General features: G+C 45.8%; 1 protein-coding gene across 1 annotated transcript in view; it reads right to left on the bottom strand.

Moving 5' to 3' along the window:
* Positions 1-22,461, bottom strand: part of WDR1 (WD repeat domain 1) — a 78,249-nt gene extending 55,788 nt beyond the window's left edge. The window contains exons 1-2 of the mRNA XM_073610112.1: positions 22,215-22,461; positions 10,756-10,877 (exon numbers count right to left, since the gene is read on the bottom strand). Of these exons, the coding sequence (XP_073466213.1) occupies positions 10,756-10,877; positions 22,215-22,230 (138 nt within the window). The 5' untranslated portion in view covers positions 22,231-22,461. The remainder of the gene's footprint in view (positions 1-10,755; positions 10,878-22,214) is intronic.
* Positions 22,462-22,810: the final 349 nt, after the last annotated feature.

Below are 22,810 nucleotides of genomic sequence, written 5' to 3'. Positions count from 1 at the left end.
CCATCCCTGCCTCAAAGAGTGAAAAAAGACTTCCTTTAAATACAAACCTAGATATCCAACAGTGAAATATAGGCACAAAAATGTGTGGTTCTTTTTTTGCCCCGCATTTTGGAGATCACTGTGTTAAACCAACTTATTACACAATCCATATGCAGTGACCAGTTGGAACATCATTTAAAAAGTGGAAGTCCATGCATCTATAGCCACCAAAATTCTAGCACTAACCTATCTAGCCCTGAAAAGAAAGGAAAAAAAAAAAAAAAAAAAAAACCACAAACAAATAATATGGAAGATCAGTATATATAACTTTTCTGCAGACGATCCAACTCGATCTCCAGCGGCGGAAGCTCTGATCCCACGCTGAGCTGTCAGCTGGGCCTGCCTGATTACATAAGGATAATTTAAAAAGTACCCGCACTCTGGAATCCATCCAATTTCTTTATTCGATTATCACCAAGGACAAGGTAACTACTAACCTGTTTCGGCGAAGAGCCTTGTTCACACCTGTGTTGGTGATGAGTGGGAAGTCATCTGAACCTGGGCACCTGGTGTAGAGGTACCAGTAATCAGCTACTATAAATGGAGGTTCTCACAGTTAGAGCGGTGCCACTTTTGTGTACCTTGCACTACATGGTTTTGGTAAATCTAAAGGAAATCAGACAAAAGTTGTATAGTATGTATGGGGTCTAAAGCCTCGTACACACGGTATGATTGTTGGCCAACCGAGCGTCTGATTTTTTTTTTGTCAAAAGGGTGTGTGCCAGGATCTTGTCTTGCATACTAACGTTACACAACTGTCGTGCCACAAACACGAACGTAGTGAAGTACTACGAGGAATTTCAGCTCGAGCGCCACCCTTTGGGCCCCTTCTGCTAGTTTCATGTTTAGTGAGCACTGATTTCGAGAACGCGTGTTTGTACTTTCGACTTTGTGTGTGACGGATTTGTGTACTGACCATACGAAAACCTGAAGTCAAACCGCTGTCCTCCGAAAATTTACTAGCCCATCCAACATTTGCTGGCCGAAAGTTGGACAACAATTGTCAAAAGGAGCGTACTAATGGTAAGATTTTAGGACAACAGTCTGTCAACAGACAATCCCTTGCCAACAATCGTACCATGTGTACGAGGCTTTAGACAGCTTATCCGGTTAAGTGACACTGCCAAAAATTGGACCAATATAACTATGCACTGTATATACCATACCTGTATGATGCCCCTGAATGCTGGAAATCACTGAAGCAGACAGCACTACTCCAGTGATCTCCACTTGTTTCCAGGTCTTGCACCAAGCGGCTGCAATACCACATTATCAAAACAGGAGGTCAGCCGCTTGGCACGGGTATCATTTAGAGAATGCTTTGCCTTTCCAGAATGAATGCAGTGTGCTCTGATTGGATGAGGTGGACAGCATGACATCAATACACCTCATCCAGAGAACACTTTGCAATCATTCAGAAAACGAAAAGCAGTCTCGAAAATGTTGCCTGTGCAAGGCAACCACCCTCCTGTGTTTAGAATGCAACATGGCAGCCACTGGGCATGGGACCCAGAAACAAGTGGTGATCACTGGTGTAGAGGCGTCTACTTCAGTGATATCGGCCAGGTAGGATACAGTATACACACACACAGTTACGTTGGTCCAAGCGGGACCAATTTAGCCATATATAAAAGCATCTATAAACTGGAATCAGTGCCGGGACAAGGTCAACCAGCACTCAAGGGAAAGATGCCAAACTGCGTCCCCTGTTGCCTTAGGGTCAGGGCGCCCTGATCCCTGCAATAATCTGTTGTGCCCAGGGCATGCGTCCCTCACACCTACCCCTTGTCCTGGTCCTGCCTGGAATCCCTTAAAAAATATAGAAATGCTGGAAGTCTGGCTTGCTGTCCTCTTGAAACTACGACCAGTAAAATAAAACTTCTGATCTCTAGGATAGTTCTAGGTCAGTAGCTTAATAAGCAATAAAAAAAAAAGGCAGAACATAAGCATGACCTCAAGGCAGCCAATGTGTCAAGATATCACGTCCGCTCTCAAATTTTTTTACACGTTTTCTTTAATGTTTTCAGCAAATCCTGTAGATGGATTGGTGATCACATATATTCAGCATGTATGCGCATACAGATGAATCAAAGGCTCTATTGTCAACACAAAAATACTGGAGTAGGCAGCATGCATTATTCATTTCCCATTTTCAGAACTAAACTTCCGTTTTGTGAACATGCTATATAAAAATCCACAACATTAAGGCCCATCAACCAATTATTCCCAGACTGTTCATAAAACCCACACAACAAAATCCAGTTTTTAAAAAGCATAAAAGATCCATAGCAACACACACAATCCAATCTATGGTCTTTAAAAATTCAAGGGCAAATAAGGGATTTAATAAAACATTACACTTGAATGATCATCTATAAAATGCAGCAACCAGATTTCAGAAGTCACAAAGGAGATACGACTGCTGACAAGTTGCTATAGGTTACTTTAGTCTGTCCTTTGCTTTATACCAGAAACTTGGCAGAGACTTCTTAATAAAGACTGACGGAAATCTGCCTTATTGCCAGGAACACCCACCAATAGCTGACACCTTATACGTGAAGTTTAACTGCAACCACGGTCCCTTCCCTTTAAAGTGCATAAGTACCGGCAGTACCTGAAGGACACAACACTTAAACATTCTGCTGCTTGTACTGTGATGCATCCACAGAAGGGCAACGCCTGTGATCGCAGGCTAAGCCTCAGGCGTTACCGATTACCTTTTTCTTTAATAAAGTGGTAGTAAACCCTGAAATGTTATGTTATTATTGTTACCGTATTTTCCGGCGTATAAGACGACCTTTTACACTTAAAATAAACGGGCAAGAATGGGGGTCGTCTTATACGCCGGGTATCAAATGCAGTCGGCTGTATGTCAGCCCATCGGATGTGCGGTAATACTGTATGTAGCTTCGGCATACAGTATACACCACTGAGCCAATCCCAGCGAGCAATGTATTCCAATAATGAATACAGAGCCTGCTTGGTAATGACCTCTTCCAATCTGAGAAGGCTACATAGAGTAGCCTGCTTGGATTGGCTTTGAGAGTCAGAGAGGCGCAGGCTGATGATGTTACAACCTCTGCCAATCCGAGCAGGCTTTGTATCCATTAATAGAAAACATTGCTCGCCGTGATTGGCTCAACACGGTATGGTGCCAAGAAGGAAATATAGGCAATATGAAGCCTCAGAAGGGGGGGGGGGTTGTCCTATATAGTGAGTATTATGCAAAAACTGTAGAAATACAGTAGAATCGAGGGGTCGTCTTATACGCCCGGTCGCCTTACACACCGGAAAACACGGTACCTACAGGTAAGCTTATAATAAAACTTACCTGTAAGTTAAACGAATATCTCCTAAAAACGTGCACCATTTTAGGAGAAATTCTTGGGAGCAGCAGCCGGTGACGTCACTGGCGCATGGGCTCTGAAGGAACAGCATACCCGTGCCATTCCTTCAGAACGGTGTGCCACTGCCGAGACTACCACACAATATTGTCTTGCAGGTGGAAACTTTTTTCTTATAGTTTACTACCGCTTTATTGTAATCTTTAATAAAAAAAAAAAATAAAATAAATAGTTTTATATTGTATTCTTATATGAACGTGAAATCAACATTAAAAAGGAAACTCTGAGCAAATGCTATAAAACCTTGTGTTTATGTGCTGCAAGAAATATTTTGACCTCTTCTGAAAGCGGTCTGGCTGTTACATTGACCCTGATAGTTTCAAACACTCTGAGTAACTAACACACAAGTAGAGATTTGTATTTGTGACTTGACTTCCTTCACACTTGAATCATTGACTCAAAGTGCTAAAGCTACTTGATCAGCTTGTAGACAAACAAAAAAAATCCAGCTCTAATGCTCCTATCACCGATATCAACAAACAAGACATGTAATGAATTGGCGCAGATCGTATAAAAAAAAAACAGCTTGTCAGGCTACAATATGGGATAAAATGGCAACCGATTACACATAGAATGCCAACTTACTGTGACCAAAACTAAACCAGGTAAAGCAAGACGGCTTCAGCTCTGCACTCCCCCCCCCACCCCCCCGGGGTCTGCACATTTCGCACCCTAGTAAGCCACAAGGGGAAAACGCATCAGAGAGACCTCTCCTGCGGGTGGAGAGCAAAGCTGAAGCCATCTTCAACACTACCCGGTTTAGTTTTGGTCACAGCGAGTCAGTGTCCTGTATATGATCGGTTGCAAATTTGTCTGTAGCAGTGGATCAGCTTAACAGGCAAACCATTTCTCTCAGCACGGGCCAAATACAGGGTTTGGGCAAAAATATGGAAACACTACATGATTTACAGGTATCAAAAGGAAGACGACATGCTTTGCGGAAGAGGAAGTGACATGGGACAGTAGGCGGAATTAACTCCAAAAATACAAAGAAATGCTATATACACACCCCAGACTGGATTAATAAGGGCCATGGCCTTGTTTATTGGTTTTCACAAATGGAAACCACTAACAATTCACCATAACTCTTTTAATCAATATTTAAAACTATAAACAAAATCTGTCATAATCACTGGGGCACTCTTCAAATATCCTTCTAGCGACTGGCAAAGCCCCCCCCGCCCCCCATCAGCCGTCTGCTTAAATAGGGGTCCTGGGAATTTATGGAATGTTTTTGGGGGTCAGGTGACCTTAACGTGACTGTAAAGCTTCATTTTTAAAAAAAAAAAAAAAATAACCAACATTTCACACTTACCTCCACTGTACAGTTCGTTTTACACAGAGTGGCCCCAATCCTCGACTTCTGGGGTCCCCCCCCCCCGGCGGTGTTGGTAGCTCCTCCTCACGTCATATAACCCCCTAGGAGAAGCACTCTCGCGCAGGGGGGGGTGTTATCTTGCAGGCGCGCTCCCGAGTCCAGAATTTGCATCCATAGACGAAGAGTGCCGGACTCGGCCCTGCCCCCCACATCATTGGATTTGATTGACAGCAGTGGGAGCCAACTACTGCACTGCTATCAGTCTATCAAATCAAGAGCCAAGACAACAGAGGGGGGGGGGGGGGGGGGGGGGGGGGTTGGAAAGAGCGTGTCTCTGGCATGGGACTTACGGGGCTCAGGTGAGTAAAACCTGGGGGGGGAGGGGCGTGCGGTCAGCAACAGAAGTTTTTTCACCTTCATGCAGTAAAAAGATGGGGGTTTACAACCCCTTTAAATGACTTATCCTAGAAGACCCCCCCAAGAACATTCCCAATCAGCTGACCTTTTTTCACCCATCACAAAACACTCATCGAAATCAATCCATGGAAGGGGCTTGAAACTCCTACCGCCACCATCCCATGAGGAATAAGGGAGCTTTAAAAACAGGCTATCACCCCGTTCCTCACATCTCTTTGATTCCGCTGACGAGATTCCGCTCTTTGATTCCGCTGAAGAGTCAACTAGCAAGCAGGTGGGAAGCCTCACTTTCATCATTCACTGCATGCGCTGCTAGTAATACCGAGTCATGTCAGAGCTTACCGACTTTCAAAGAGGGCAAATTGTTGGCTCCCGCTTAGCTGGTGCCTCTGACTGAAGTTGCCTATTTATTTTCGGTGTCGCAAGGTGCAGCATCAAAGGTTATGACAGATTATACAGTTTCCGGGAATATGTTGTCTGATAACGCATAAGACATAGTCAACCTACTGAAAGAGACAAAAAAGGGCATTGTGCAGGATTGTTACCCAGATGTTTGCATGAACAGTGGTATCAGATTCCATTTTCCACCATCCAAGACTTAGGCCTCTTTCACATGGACGATCCGTATGTCCGTTTTTCATCCTTCCGTTTTCGGATGAAAAACGGACATACATTCATCCCTATGGAGCGTCGGATGTCAGCGGTGACATGTCCGCTGACATCCGACTCCGCTCCGATCCGAAAAGTGTAACGGAGGAAAAACCTACTTTTCCATCCGTTTTCGGATCGGATCGGGTGACGACGGACACTACGGTCCGTCGTCATCCGATCCCCCCATAGGGGAGAGCGGCGCTCTGACAGGTCCGTCGCTGCACAGTGTGCAGCGATGCACCTGTCATCTTCCTGCTCAGCGGGGATCGGCGGAGCGATCCCCGCTGAGCCAGCGGATGTTCACGGGGCGGATCATCACTGATCCGCCCCGTGAGAAAGAGGCCTTACATTTGTCAGTTCTCAGGAGAATTTAGGCCGTCTTGGATACCAAAAAGGTGATCCAACACCATATTAGGTAACGATTTTGTTTATTTACCTGGTGTTTGCAAATATAGATTTTTGTCCAACCCCTGTACATTATAAGAGCAATAAAAGGGTTGCCATTGCTGGCTTCTTCCTGAAAGAATCTTGCCTGCCTAGAAAACCAACTCTCTGCCTTCAAATACTTTGAGTGATTGACAGAGAAAAATATATTCTCCCATGAGAGGCTCCCTATAGGAAAGGAAGGATTTCAAGTACAAATCACTAAAAAAAAGGAGGCATCTGAAAATCTATATATGAATTACAACAACCTCTGAACACTGCAAGCAAAGTCTATTTCTGAATCACCAGTTACAAAAGATTATCTGTACAGAACTCGAAAAAAATCAAATAACGCAGGAAAGGCGGGAGTGGCCGTGACTCAGCACACTCACATACATCCTACAGGCACCTGAAACACACAATGTGCTGTAAAGTCACCGAGGCAATGCCCTACTTCATGGAGTACTTGAGTCTATAAAAGTAAACAAGTTCATGCATGTCCCCATTCCATCCTTCCATAGATTCAGTCATCTCATGTAACTGCTGCTCTCCAGGGTATATCCATAGAGGTACAGAATCCAAGACTGGGGGCAGACTGGTCTCTTCAGAGTTTTTTTTTTTTACTTGGAATCAGTCCTGACTTGAGTTGAAGTGTCTGCACCAAGCCCCATGCTAAAGGTAGAGATATGGATCTTCAACACAGCAAATTTGCAAGAAGGTTTTTTAAAGAAAATAAATGTTCTACAATCTACATGGTCATCCAAAAGGTACCTTTAAAAAGGTGAACACTTGTCTACTTACCCTTTGTACAGTTTGCATATGTAGGTACAGAAGACAACTGGATTTTCAACACAGCAAATTTTGCAAAAGGTTTTTTTTTTTTTTTTTTAAATTATAAAAAAAAAAAAAAAAAAAAAAAAAACACAACACAGTTCTACATGGTCATCCAATCGTCAAAAGGCCATAAATGAGAGATAAGGTGCTACAACCCAGTGATATGCAAGACTCATCCAGAGTGGACAGGTGCGTGATAAGCAGTCTCACAGCTGCAGGCACAATCAAATGAAGACAATCCGCTACTCCGTACATGCCCATTAAAAATATTCAAATTGTTTCTGCACAATAAAAAATGATATCGACACAGCAGTTGTTAGAGCCTTTCAGCCTCTGTCGGCCTTATTATAGGAATAAGGCCAACAAGGCTGAAACGCGGTAACTTCTGTATCAAATATTGTGTCTTGTACAAAAACAATAAATTTAAAGATTTTTAAAGAGTCTGTAGGAGTAGCGGATGTCCAGCAACTCTCTGGCAATACACATCAAACTGAGCACGTGCAGGAGTGCTCCCAGGGCTCTGTACTATCAGGAGATGGATTGGGGACAGTAAATAGGGAGGATCAGAGAAGACAGGATCAAACAGCCTTTTTACACAATGCAGAGGATTAACCCCTTAGCTTCCACAGGGAGTATAAAAGCATGCTTTGCTGCATATACAGACTGATTTTTACTGTTGTGGGTTAGTAACACTTTAAAAGTATCAATCAACTCCAGTATGAAAATGTAGAACAAAAGATTTTAATGGGACTGCCGACTTCCACGTAAAACAAAATGCTAGAAGGATTTAGTGCTACTTGATGCTTGTTGAAAGCCTGCTAGCAGTTTCTTTAAAGTGTCAATAAGCACTCCTGTAATATCGGTGTATAACATTTCCAAACACTAGCCAAGAGACACTTTAAGTGCCAGTTCACACCAGACACAGTTCTGTGCTTTTTTTTTTTTTTTTACACTAAAAATGCATGTGCAGTGTTTTCCATGTATTCAAATGGCTCTAGTTCACACCATGCAGTCAGTTTCCCAGTGCAGAAACTGACTGCATGGTATGAACTAGAGCCATTGGAATACATGGAAAACACTGTGCATGCATTTTGTGCAGAAAAAAAAAAAAAAACTGGTTTGAACTAGCACCTTAAACAGAAGTGTCCAACCTTTTGACCCTCCTGGGCCACATTGGAAGAGGAGGAACTGTCTTGGGCCACACATAAAATACACTAACAATAAGGCTGGCACACACGATCCAACTATCAGCTGGTTCAGCAGAAACCGATCGACATTCATAACCTGTACAGCTACTTGTATCACAGTAGCCACAAATGGGCATCCTGGAAAACCAGCATCCAACCCACATCCAATCAGCACTGGCAGCCAATGGCTGCCAGCACTGATCAGTGTGTTCTGGCAGGGTGGTAATCCCCCTGTCAGAACACGATAGCACAGTGGGAAAGATTGCTTCTGTTAGTACAGCGATCAGTGGGGTTGGAAAAAAAAACTGAGTATGTATACACAGGTTAAGGATAGCTGATGAACAGAAAACTTTGGGCAGATCACAAGTGGTATGTGGGGCCACACCCCAGCACCCACCCTAGATCCAGCCATGCAGCATTTACTTGCCTGGAGCTAGCCAGGAGTCCCTACATTCACTGCTGCTATTACAAACAGGGCAGAGCATATCACAATGTCCTAACGTGTTAGACTCATCTTGACAGATTAGTATGAATGTGAATAATGCACACCTCGCTGCCTTCCAAAGACTGGGGAAGTCCAAATGAACTAAAAGCATGTTCTTCTATGCTTTCAGTACAAACAGGGCAGCCCTGCCATCCCTCCAGACATAAGTGGGCCTGGCTTGTCTGTGCTGGGTACTGTGGAGGCCGTGCTTGCAAAACATCCTTCCAGATGTTTCCTGGGCCGCATGCTTGACAGTCTTGCGCCCGGCTCCCAACAATAGACCAAAAATCAGAAGCTGGTAGAATGTGATCACTGCAAGTCACAGTGATCAGAAAGCCCATGAAACGCTGCAGTGTGAAAAGATTTGGCAACCAGTACAGCGGTGTTCACGCATCACTTTCCATCACTGCTCTGGTGGTTCTGGTAATAACAGTGCATTACTACTTATGTAATCACTATTATTAATCCCCCCCCCCCCCCCCCCCCCCCCATTTTGGATAGAGTAAGGGAAGGTTATAACCCGTCAGTTTATTTTTCACCATCTGTGTCCCATTGCGGAGATTTCCCTTCACTTCCTGTCCAATAATCAAACAGGAAGTGGGAGGAAATCCGTGCACATTAAGGGGATTCCTTGGGGACCCCCAGGTCACCAGAACTAGTGCTCCCATTGCAAGATTTCCCCTCTATTACTTTTCTTGGATTTTTATTTTTTTTAACTTTCAATGATGATGGTAAACCAGGCCAAAACAGGGACACAGACCGCAATAACCTAACAGGTATTCAAATCCCTCTCAAAAAAAAAAAAAAAAAAAAAGTTTTGCCTTCAGGTAGACTTTAACCACACGCCGACCGCCGTTGTTTGACGGCGGCAGAATGGCTCCCCTGCGCAAAGCGCCACTGCTGTATGGCGGCCGCTTTAAGGGGTATAGGGGGTGCGCACGCCCGCCGCGTCACTGAAGAGCCGATGCGTGTGCCCACGATGTCTGCCGGGCACCCGCGATCGCTCGTGACAGAGCAGGAACGTGGATCTGTGTGTTAAATCCACGTCCTTTCAGGGGAGAGGAGACAGATCGTGTATTCCTAGTATATAGGAACACAGATCGGTCCCCCCCCCCCCCCCCCACAGTTAGAACACATTTAACCCCTTGATTGCTCCCCAGTGTTAACCCCTTCCCTGCCAGTGACATTTATACAGTAATCAGAGGCTATTTATAGCACTGATCACTGTATAAATGTCAATGGTTTCAAAAAAAGTGTCAAAAGTGTCCGATCTGTCTGCCGCAATCCCGATTAAAAAAATAAAATAAAAAAAAATAAAATATAATGTATAAACAAAAATGACATAAATCAATAACCTATTTTGTAGGTGCTATAACTTTTGCGCAAACCAATCAATATTCACTATTGCGTTTTTTTTTTTTTACTAAAAAATGGTAGAGGGTTACATTTTTTTTTTTTTTTTTTTTTTTTTTTTTTTAAAGACAAAGATAGGGGATATTTATTATATCAAAAAGTAAATTTTTTTTTTTTTTTTTTTTTTTTTTTTTTTTTAAATTGTCCCTTTTTTTATTTATAGCTTAAAAAATAAAAACGCAGAGGTGATCAAATACCACCAAAAGAAAGCTCTATTTGTGGGGAAAAATGGACATCAATTTTGTTTGATTACAGCGTTGCATGACCACGCAATTGTCAGTTGTTAAAGCGACACAGTGCCGGATCGCAAGAAATTGTCCAGTCAGAAGGGGGGAAATTCTTCCAGGTCTGAAGTGGTCAAGGTTCATTTTACCGTTTGCATTCAATGGTCATATATAAAATAAATAAAACAAAAACACACGACCATTTTCAGAAGACAGTCCTATTGGTATTTATTCAGAGAAAGCTTGGATTATGTGAAAGGCCAGCATGCACTGTATGGATCAGGGATGGCCGAGTGACCCTGGAACAGGTCTATGTTTAGAGGATGATGCAGTGTGAAATACACATCCAGTGACTCCTTACCTCAATATTCCGGATGATAACACATTTCCCATTTGTGTACAGAAAGTTCTTGCCCTTTGGGTCTCCTCCAAGAATTTTGGCCACTCCTCTTTCCATCTGAGGAAGGCTGGCATACACACTTTCTGCAAAGAAGGAGAAAAAAAATTAAAAATAAAAAAAACGCAGAACATTAAAATATATGATTTACTAAATAACTATAATACAAGTGTGGGAAAAACTACCCAGAATGCAGGAGTTGTAGTTAAAATGTGTGTATGACCCAAATATTTATTTTAATATTTTTTGCATTCTGTGTCCCATTAGGGATATTATCCTTCACTTCTGGTCTCAGAGATAGAACAGAAATAAGAGGAATGGCTGATTTACTAAAAGAGTTGAAAATCACCACTAATGCAAGGATGTGAAAACCATCTGCAAATGTCTGAGTATTTAAAGCAGTATTAAACCCAAAAGCAAACATATTGCAGCTGACCAAATCTGTAGGATGTTTATAATCGGTTACATCAAACTGTTTTGTACCTTTTGGGATAAAGATGGTACATAAAAGCTGATCATTGTAAGCACCCCGTGTCAGTAGTAAATGATTTGTCTCATCTCTGTAACTAATACATTTGCTGCAGAGCTTGGCTTGTTCTTTGCTGGCTCGATCACCGGATGAATAATAAAAAATAAATAAAAGTGCGCTAATTATATGAAAATACACACATAGATGTGAATACATGTGGGTGGTAGTAAAAACCACAATCTACTGAGATCACCGGATAAAAATCGAAGAAAGAAGGACAAAAAAAAAAAAAAGAAGGGGGAAGGAGAGCTTTGCTCATAGTTCTACTTTAAAGTGGTTTTAAACCCTTTACAACCACTTTCACCTACAGGTAAGCCTAGATTAAGGCTTACCTGTAGGTGCTGGTAATATCTCCTAAACCTACACGATTTAGGAGATATTTACAATTCCCCGTACGATGAGTTGTTCTGCGCATGCGCCGATGTATTTGCGCATGCGCACTTTAGAAAGGGCATGCTGTGCCGTTTCTAGCTGGGTTCATGCCGTGACTGGCGGATCCCGCGGGAGTGACATCACGCGGCTCCGGCCAGTCACAGAGACGGAGTTCGCTGCCCCGGAAGGAAGAGGGGCGAAGATGGACGCTTCCAGCCAGCGGTGACATCGCAGGCTTCTGTGTCAGGCAAGTGCATAGTAGCCCATTAGGCTTTACCTTTGCAGGGAAACAGAAGAAGAAGTAAAACCCATCAGGGTTTATTTCCTCTTTAAGGCCTCAGAAAAGTCCTGAACAAAGTTGTGCTTCTTAACTGCAATACAGGCTACACAGATTTTAAAAGCAGAAGTTCACCCAAAAGGGAAAGTTCATCATTCGGAATACCCAAAAGTGTTAATGATGGAGAGATCGGGAGGGTCAGCTGTAACCTAAGGTTTATCACCTCAAAGATCTCAGCCCAGTACTGTACAACATAAGACTCATGTGTAGGGAAGATCCAGACTAAAGTCTACAACGAGGGCAGATAGGATATTTATCAATAGCTTATCTCTACTATGCAAAGAAGGAAATCTTGATGAAGTAGACATCCTTAACACCCAACCCCCACCCCAGAGTATAATCCTGGGAGGCTATGGTGGATGCTGCCCCTCCTATAACAATTGGGGAAGGCTTGTAAGTTTGGTTTGGCGGTGCTGCCCTATTGTTTTCAACGGGCAGGGGCGCTTTAGGAGCGGTGTATACACCGCTCCTACAGTGCTGCAAAGATGCGGCTTGCAGGACTTTTTTTTTTAACCATCCTGCAAGCGCACCGCTCCAGTGTGAAAGCCGAAAGAGAGGTTCTTTACAGGCCCTATTTGTAGCATTGTAGCGCCTGTAAAGCACCTCAGTGTGAAAGTAGGCTTAACTATAGGTATTGAAAAAAAAAATATATATATATTTTAATAATCTCTTAAACCTGTACAGTTTAGGAGAGATTTCCAGGGCATGCAGCCAATGACATCACTGGCGCATGCGCTCTGATGGAACGGCCCACGTGTGCGGGATTTTTTTTTTCTGAGGTTTACAACCTCTAACTGGCAAGTGTTCTAGGTGTCGAGTCTGGGTTATCTGTCAAGTATGCTCATATTTGATACAAACCATGTAAAAGAACAAACGCATTATAAATTCCTTATCTCTTGATGAGCTATTTATATCTTGTGACTTCAATTGGCAATGTAATGCACTGTACCATGTTTTGTGTACAATATTTGTGGCAATGTGAAATCAAGCACCCTTGTTGCATAAATAAAAAAAAGGGGGGGGGGGGGGATTTCCACTCTAAGTCCACCCCCCCCCCCCCAGTTTTCCATAAGTACAACATTAAGAAAGACCAAAGAAACAGAATAACTTTAGAAACCAGGAGCTAAATGCTAACGGCTGCTTCTTCAAGTTCTAGCAAGCACATCCTGAGCATGCCGCTACCCCAAGCTCACAGCATCCACATTTCTCCTGGTTACATTTAGTCCACCCCCTTTCTTCTGTGACAGAAGGCCTCAATGACCAATAGTGACTCGAAGACAATCCGAGGGGGGAGATTTACTAAAACTGGGCGCATGCAAAATCTGGTGCAATTTGTGCATAGAAACCAATCAGCTTTCAGGTTTTATTGTTGAAGCTTCACTGATCTAGTTGAGGATAAAAGCTGATTGGCTACCATGCACAGCTGCAGCAAATTGAGTGCTGCACTTTTAGTAGATCTCCCCTATTGGGTGTGTTTTGTTGTGTAGGTCACAGTGAAGACAAGAGGAGTGCTCACCATTTGCTTTATTGGCAATCTCAGATTTTCAGCATATCAAGGTGCTCTGAAAAATGTACGCAGGCACGCCTACCACCCCTTAAAGCTGTAATTTCCTCATCCACCTGACCCTCATAAATGAGACCCACAATTTGTACTTTCTATACGCTCAAGTTATACAAAACCAGTCACAAAGGAGAAATGTAAGCTCAAACCTATTATGCCATAATGACAGCAGTTGCATCACATTACTTACTGATTCAGCTCTATTTTTCCCTTTCCTGTAAAGAAACCCAAAGGCATTTTTTACCATGCTGACCGTTGTGGGTTCCTTACTTGTACACACATGTCCAACATCTTACAAATACCACATCATAAGATTCCCAATGTCGGGCAAGCATAGGAATGCCTGAACAGACCTCCTTTGCTCTGTAAGCGCATTCACAGGATGATAACACACATGCTGTCAGTAAACTATAGAGGTCATCAGAGAAGAGGAAGACAACATGGTGCCGGATTTATAGATCATGTGAGGGGATGAGGAAAGGAGTCTGCGGGGAAGACATGGAAGCAGCAGAATACTATAATCAGTGTATTAGAAGCTTGGCTCATTTTTAGATAGCTAACTTGTGTCTTGATCTGCTCCAGTCCAGCTCTGAGGTGGTTGTAACTATGAACAAAGTATATCCCTCTATAGTGTGCCTCAAATAAGAGCACCGAGTGTCATTTCTGTCTGCTGCTTCATTCCTCTGCAATCAGCATAAATCACTTCTGATACGTTTTCCTGACACCAAGAAAAAAAAAATGGTGGCAAGTGAGGGACCTCCAGGTGATTGACAGCCTCAGCTCTGTTCCTGTGTGTGCGTTTTGAAGAGGGGTGTGTCTCTTCCCTCCAATCAGGTCTCAGAGCTCTCCTCACTGAGCTCTGCAGGGTGTGACTTCAGCACTCCACCTGTTTTTTCTGCACTTTAAACGAATGTAGAAGACAGAAAACTGCAGATAGACAGATACAACTTATGTAGGATTTATTTAATCTCTTTGTAATCACCAAGCATAGTCCCTTCACTGGGTATATGTGAATGTTTTGCAGTGCACAAGTCATGAGTTAAATATATACGCTTTATTTTTTTACCACTATGACTTAGCAGTAGTAGACTGTTGTACTATATTAGCCACTGATTAAGAAAGAAGGGTTGGAGTTCAAAGTTGAAATAAGCCCATAGTTTTTAACCATTTCCTAAAGCAATTACATTAAAGACATGGCTTAAATCATAATCCACAGTTGCTTGTGCTCTCAACCAAAATATCAAGTCATCAAATGTCTGGGGGCAGAAACATGGCAACTGGAGATCAAACAGAGGCAAAGCTTCCTCAGCTGGAAAGGAAAGGAAGGTTTAGTTCTGCTTGAAAACGATACCCTTTATTGGCTAAAGTGGAACTAAAGACAATACTTTTTCCTACCATTTTGGATAGAGCAAAGGAGGGTTATAATCCTTTTCATTTTTTGCAATCTGCGTCCTATAGGAGAGTTTTAGCTGCACTTCCTGTCCAATAGTCAAAACGGGAAATGAGAGGAAATCTCTCTAAAGCCCAGCAATCCCTTGTTGTCATCAGAACACAATTTCCCCTTTATCCCTGTTCTCGTGAGTGACCTTCACTGCAGGCATCATCCCGGGACAGTTTTTTTTTTTTTTTTTTTTTTTTTTTAAATAGCTGATGGTGGGCTCTTTTGTAATAGCAATCTTAGCGGCCAACTAGCCGCTGGACTGCTTTTTTAAGCAGCGGGAGGGGGCGTCGCCCTCCCTCCCAATGCCTTCCCGGGATCTCCCATCCCACCTGCCATCCGCCCACTCCGTTCATTGTGGTCTGCGACCGGTTACCATGTCGTTTAAGTAGCCCTCGCTCTTCAAAAAGCTTTAGGAGAAGAAAAAAAAATTTTTTTGTAGCGTTTCTTGGAGCGTTTTTCCAGCAGAAAAAAATAAATAAAAATGCTAAACACTACTTAAAAAGGGGTTGTAACGTCTCATGGTTTTTCACCGTAATGCATTAAAGAGGAAGTAAAGCCTGATGGGTTTTACTTCTTCTTTTGTTCCCTGCAAAGTAAAAGCATAATGGGCTAGTATGTAACGCATACTAGCCCATTATGTGGCACTTACCTGCAAACGAAGCCTGCGCTATCCCCGCTGGAGGCCGCATCCATCTTCGCCCCTCTTCCTTCTGGGGCCATAGATTCCGGCTCTGCAACTGGCCTTAAGTCACATGACATCACTCCCACGCATGCAGGACCCCATCTACAGTGCCTTGAAAAAGTATTTATACCCTTTGAAATTTTCCACATTTTGTCATGTTACAACCATTGGGATTTTATGTGATAGACCAACACAAAGTGGCACATAATTGTGAAGTGGAAGGAAAATGATAAATGGTTTTCAAAAAATGTTGCATCTGAAAAGTGTGGCGTGCATTTGTAGTCAGCCCCCTTTACTCCGATACCCCTCACTAAAATCTAGTGGAACCAATTGCCTTCGGAAGTCACCCAATTAGTAAATAGTAAGGATGCACTGAAATTCCAGCAGCCGAAAATGGTGTTTACGACATATTGCCGAAAGAAAAGAAAAGAAAAGAAAAAGGGTGCAGATAAGGCTCCGATAATTGCGCAAGCGAAGTGGACGCACCACCAGGTGCCGCCCATAGCGAGGTGTCATCCTGGCGGCTCAAGGTCCTGTCCTCCCCTCCCGCTTCCTCTCCTTGCAGAGCAGCGATCACCCAGGGTGCTGAATTTTCCGGGCGGCCGCAGTAACAATGTCCCACCTCCTGTGATAGAAGGCATACTTATCCAATGCCAGGACATTGAATCAGTGTGATGTTATCACATGAGGCTGGACATTGTTACTGTGGCCCGGGCAATTCAAATCCAGCTCTATGACACAGCGGGAGATCCGGGCACAGGCACGCTGCATCCCACAGGCACTGGCAAGGCTGCATTTGATGGACACTGGTGAGGCTGCACTGATCTCTTGTATCATCTCTGCAGTCTCTGACCATCTCCTGTATCAGGTCTGCTAGAGGTGCACTGAATGGAAATTTTGTTAATACTATTAAGAGATTGCAGACATGATACAAGAGATGGTTAGAGACTGTGGACTGCATTTTTCTTAAGCTTTTCTTGCACAAAAAAAAATAAAAAAAAAAGTGCCAATAATGACCAACAATAAATATTAATTAAAATTGATGATATTAATTAAAAGGGTGAACATATAAAAATATAAATACGGTATATTTTTTAAAAACCTGTCCTTTTCAGTTTAGTGCATCCTGCATTTTCGGTACCAAAATTTCCATTCCGTGCACTACTAGTAAATAGAGTCCACCTGTGTGTAATTTGTCAGGATAAATACAGCTGATCTGTGAAGCCCTCAGGAGGTTTGTTACAGAACCTTAGTGAACAAACAGCATGATGAAGCCCAAGGAACACACCAGACAGGTCAGGGATAAAGTTGTGGAGAAGTTTAAAGCAGGGTTAGGTAACAAAAAAAGCTTTGAACATCTCACGGAGCACTGTTCAATTCATCATCTGAAAATGGAAAGAGTATGGCACAACTGCAAACCTACCAAGACATGGCCGTCCACCTAAACTGACAGGTCGGGCAAGGAGAGCATTAATCAGAGAAGCAGCCAAAAGGCCCATGGTAACTCTGGAGGAGCTGAAGAGATCCACAGCTCAGGTGGGAGAATCTGTCCACAGGACAACTATTGTTTGTACACTCCACAAATCTGGCCTTTATGGAAGAGTGGCAAGAAGAAAGCCATTGTTGAAAGAAAACCATTAGAAGTCTTGTTTGCAGGTTGCGAGAAGCCATGTGGGGGACACAGAAAACATGTGGAAGAAGGTGCTCTGGTCATATGGGACCAAAGTTGAACTTTTTGGCCTAAAGGCAAAACGCTATGTGTGGCAGAAAACTAACACCGTACATCACCCTGAACACACCATTCCCACCGTGAAACATGGTGGTGGCAGCATCATGTTGCGGGGATGCTTTTCTTCAGCAGGAACAGGGAAGCTGGTTAGAGTTGATGGGAAGATGGATGGAGCCAAATACAGGGCAATCTTAGAAGAAAACCTGTTAGAGTCTGCAAAAGTCTTGAGACTGGGGCAGAGGTTCACTTTCCAGCAGGACAACGACCCTAAACATACAGCCAGAGCTACAAATGGAATGTTTTAGATCAAAGCATATTCATGTGTTAGAATGGCCCAGTCAAAGTCCAGACCTAAATCCAACTGAGAATCTGAGGCAAGACTTGAAAATTGCTGTTCAGACGCTCTTCTTCCAATCTGACAAAGCTTGAGATATTTTGCAAAGAAGAATTGGCAAAAATGTCACTCTAGTAGAGACATCCCCAAAAAGACTTGCAGCTGTAATTGCGGTGAAAGGTGGTTCTACAAAGTATTGACTCAGGGGGGCTGAATACAAATGCACGCCACATTTTTCAATTTTTTTTTTTTTTTTTTTACAAATAAATATGTGAAAACCATTTATCATTTTCCTTCCATTTCACAGTTATGTGCCACTTTGTGTTGGTCTATCACATAAAAAAAGATTTACATTTTTGATTGTAACATGACAAAATGTGGAACATTTCAAGGGGTGTGAATACTTTTTCAAGGCACTGTATATTGATGTGATTTCGATATGACATTACAGGAAGATTACCCAGGCATTCCCTTTAAGTGGCATTAAAGTAGTACTCAAGTCGCCTGGCAAAGTTGAACAGTAGGTCAGGGCAGTGTGAACTGATCCAGAACCGTCTCCTTGGGCTGAAATGTTCCAATTTATTTTCATTCCTGAGCAGAACATTTCCATTCTGATACATTGTCTGCTACTTACTGTCCAGTGCAGAATTCCCCTCATTGTCATTTTGTACATTGCTAAAATACCGACTGCCTACACCAAGTGACAAAAATCAAAATGTGTGTTCTTTAGTGAATTGACTTGAATGATTCTTCTCATTTTATTTTATTTTTTGCTGCATTTACCTCACATTCTGTATTGTATGAAATCTTTATCTCATGCAATATTTACGAAAAATCTCACGTGACCTTCATATCGCATGCGGAATCCTTTAGTCAATTGACCCCGTAGTTTCTGAAATGATGTTCAGAAATGTTCTTGCCTTGTTTAAATATTTCAGAATGAAAGCAATGAAGACACTTCCTCATCTACAGCTCATTATAGAGATCACGTGTCATAGGGAATGTTATTCTATCAATAAAGATCAGATAGCCATATACACCAATCACAGGGCCCTATAATAAAAGTGTGAGGTCAATAGGAGCCGCAGGGTGTGTGGAGGAGTCAGGAATCACCGTGGGCGCTGTAAGGTGTGTACAGGGAGGGAGAACACAGCAACAGGCTGAGGAAGAGGGAAGTGGAAGGAAATGAGCGGCACTGCGGTGTATAGGGGTGTGGAGGAGCAGGGCGAGGGGACTGAATGTCTGTACACACTACACACCCTCCATCCCTATGTACACACAACATGAAATATTTATACATACAAAGCACATACATTGCCAAGGAGCGCAGAATGATCCCAGCCCCTCACTGCATGCAAGTAAATGCTGGGAACTTAAAGAGGCCATGTACTGATAAATCCATGCAATACATTCCCCATCTCCACATATAACCCACCAGTATCCACAGATAAGAACACATTATAGGGCTCGAGCAACCTCTGAAGATTTCTAGCAAAGATTCTGACATGTACAGAATGTGCTGGCCTTATGATAACTTTGTGCTGTAGAATGGTTTATAGATCATCCCACTATCACCCAACGCCTGCTGACTGCTCCGGCCTACAATGAATGAGCCTCTGAAATGTACACAGCACACCCCATCCCAACAAACCTGGGGGGGGGGGGGGGGGGGGGGGGCTGTACAGACACTGAGCTCCCCCCCCCCCCCAGGACCTGGATCCCCCCCCAGGACATAGATTTACCCCCCCCCCCGGGACCTGGATCACCCAGGACATAGATCCCCCCCCAGGGACCTGGAGCCCACCCAGGACATAGATCCCCCCCCAGGGACCTGGAGCCCACCCAGGACATAGATCCCCCCCAGGACCTAGATCCCCCCCCCCAGGGACCTGGATACACCAGGACGTAGATCCCCCCCAGGGACCTGGAGCCCCCCCCCAGGACAGATACCCCGCAGAACCTGAAGCCCCCCCCCCCCCCCAGGACATCGTTACCCCGCAGGACCTGAAGCCCCCCCCCCCAGGACATAGTTACCCCGCAGGATCTGAAGCCCTCCCCAGAGGACATAGTTACCCCGCAGGACCTGAAGCCCCCCCCCCAGGACATAGATACCCCACAGGACCTGGAGCCCCCCCCCCGGAGGACATAGATACCCCACAGGACCTGGCGCCCCCCCCAGAGGACATAGATACCCCACAGGATCTGAAGCCCCCCCCCAGGACATAGATACCCCACAGGACCTGGAGCCCCCCCCGGAGGACATAGATACCCCACAGGACCTGGAGCCCCCCCCGGAGGACATAGATACCCCACAGGACCTGGAGGCCCGGCCCCCCCCAGGACATAGATACCCCACAGGACCTTGAGCCCCGCCCCCAGGACATAGATACCCCTCAGGACCTGGAGCCCCCCCGGAGGACATAGATACCCCACAGGACCTGGAGCCCCCCCCCCAGGACATAGATACCCCACAGGACCTGGAGCCCCCCCCGGAGGACATAGATACCCCACAGGATCTGAAGCCCCCCCCAGAGGACATAGATACCCCACAGGATCTGAAGCCCCCCCCCAGGACATAGATACCCCACAGGACCTGGAGCCCCCCCCGGAGGACATAGATACCCCACAGGACCTGGAGCCCCCCCCAGAGGACATAGATACCCCACAGGACCTGGAGCCCCCCCCAGAGGACATAGATACCCCACAGGATCTGAAGCCCCCCCCGGAGGACATAGATACCCCACAGGACCTGGAGCCCCCCCCAGGACATAGATACCCCACAGGACCTGGAGCCCCCCCCGGAGGACATAGATACCCCACAGGACCTGGAGGCCCGGCCCCCCCCAGGACATAGATACCCCACAGGACCTTGAGCCCCCCCCCCAGGACATAGATACCCCTCAGGACCTGGAGCCCCCCCCCAGGACATAGATACCCCACAGGATCTGAAGCCCTCCCCCAGGACATAGATACCCCACAGGACCTGGAGCCCCCCCCGGAGGACATAGATACCCCACAGGACCTGGAGCCCCCCCCAGAGGACATAGATACCCCACAGGATCTGAAGCCCCCCCCCAGGACATAGATACCCCACAGGATCTGAAGCCCCCCCCCAGGACATAGATACCCCACAGGATCTGAAGCCCCCCCCCAGGACATAGATACCCCACAGGATCTGAAGCCCCCCCCCCAGGACATAGATACCCCACAGGATCTGAAGCCCCCCCCCAGGACATAGATACCCCACAGGATCTGAAGCCCCCCCCCGGACATAGATACCCCACAGGACCTGGAGCCCCCCCCGGAGGACATAGATACCCCACAGGACCTGGAGGCCCGGCCCCCCCCAGGACATAGATACCCCACAGGACCTGGAGCCCCCCCCCCCCAGGACATAGATACCCCTCAGGACCTGGAGCCCCCCCCGGAGGACATAGATACCCCACAGGACCTGGAGCCCCCCCCGGAGGACATAGATACCCCACAGGACCTGGAGCCCCCCCCGGAGGACATAGATACCCCACAGGACCTGGAGGCCCGGCCCCCCCCAGGACATAGATACCCCACAGGACCTGGAGCCCCCCCCCCCCCCCCAGGACATAGATACCCCTCAGGACCTGGAGCCCCCCCGGAGGACATAGATACCCCACAGGACCTGGAGCCCCCCCCCCAGGACATAGATACCCCACAGGACCTGGAGGCCCGGCCCCCCCCAGGACATAGATACCCCACAGGACCTGGAGCCCCCCCCCCCCCCAGGACATAGATACCCCTCAGGACCTGGAGCCCCCCCGGAGGACATAGATACCCCACAGGACCTGGAGCCCCCCCCCCAGGACATAGATACCCCTCAGGACCTGGACCCCCCCCCGGAGGACATAGATACCCCACAGGACCTGGAGCCCCCCCCCCCCGGACATAGATACTCCACAGGAGCTGGATCCCCCCCCCCCCCCCCCAGGGACTTGGATCCACCAAGACGTAGATCCCCCCCAGGACATAGATTCCCCCCCCCCCCCCCCCCCAGGACCCGGATACCCCAGGACGTAGATCCCCCCCAGGCAGTGATATCCCTGGCAGTGCCCCCACCTAACATTGGTCCTCCTGGTAGTGTCCCCCCAGGATGTGGTCTCTCTGACAGCGATCCCCCCCCTCAGGCAGTGTAGAGGATCTCTGCCATGTATGAGGAGTGCCGGGCTCGGTGTGGTGATGAATGTATGAATGCTCGGTGTATAGATGAATGGTACGCTCGGTGTATAGATGAATGAGATCAGACAACCTGTGGCTCCCCGGGCCGCACTCTGGGTGTCCTGGGATTTGTAGTCCCCCCTCCCCGCAGTGACAGGTGGGCTGCCCCGTGTGCAGGGTGTGGAGGTCCGATCCTTAGCTCAGTGACAGCGCCCCCCGGTCAGTCAGTGGTATGGCCCGGGTGACTTACTGCTCTCGTACGGCATGTCTCCGGTGCAGTGGGCCGCTCCGCTCTGTCAGTCCTGCCGGCTCTCTCTCCGCCGCCCCGCAATACAAACCCGGAAGCTGAAGCCGCTTACAGCTGCGATGTCTCCCTGTGGCTTTGACTATATATGGTCAACAATGAGCTCCTCCGCTGGAGCTCCAGCCCGCTCCCTCCCGGCCGCCTCCAGCAACAAGCCAGCTCTGTCTGTCAGAGCGCCGGGGGGCGGGGACAAGACTGAGGGCGGGGACTCGGCCTGCGCCATCTTTACTAAGGGCGAGCCTGGATATTTTTTTTTCACGTTTTACAGCGAGAGGCGAGAGCTGTATACTAATCTGGAGGATAGAAGGAGAATGTCCCTGTAAACTGCTTTTTTGTTTTTGTTTTGTTTTGTTTTTTAGCACAAGCTATACAGAAAAAAGTTACAAATTAATAAATAAAACAAAAATGTCATATATTGCAGTTTACCCATCCTAAGATGTGAGGACTGCATTCGTTTTGCTTTTTGTAGACTTTTTTTCCTTTATTTTTGAACCAATGTTTCTTATTGTGCTGTGCAGTACTTTATACATAAATACATGAGG

The sequence above is a fragment of the Aquarana catesbeiana genome, linkage group LG01 (assembly GCF_042186555.1).
Source record: "Aquarana catesbeiana isolate 2022-GZ linkage group LG01, ASM4218655v1, whole genome shotgun sequence".
Taxonomy (NCBI): domain Eukaryota; kingdom Metazoa; phylum Chordata; class Amphibia; order Anura; family Ranidae; genus Aquarana; species Aquarana catesbeiana.
This window is presented reverse-complemented; position numbering and strand designations above follow the sequence as displayed.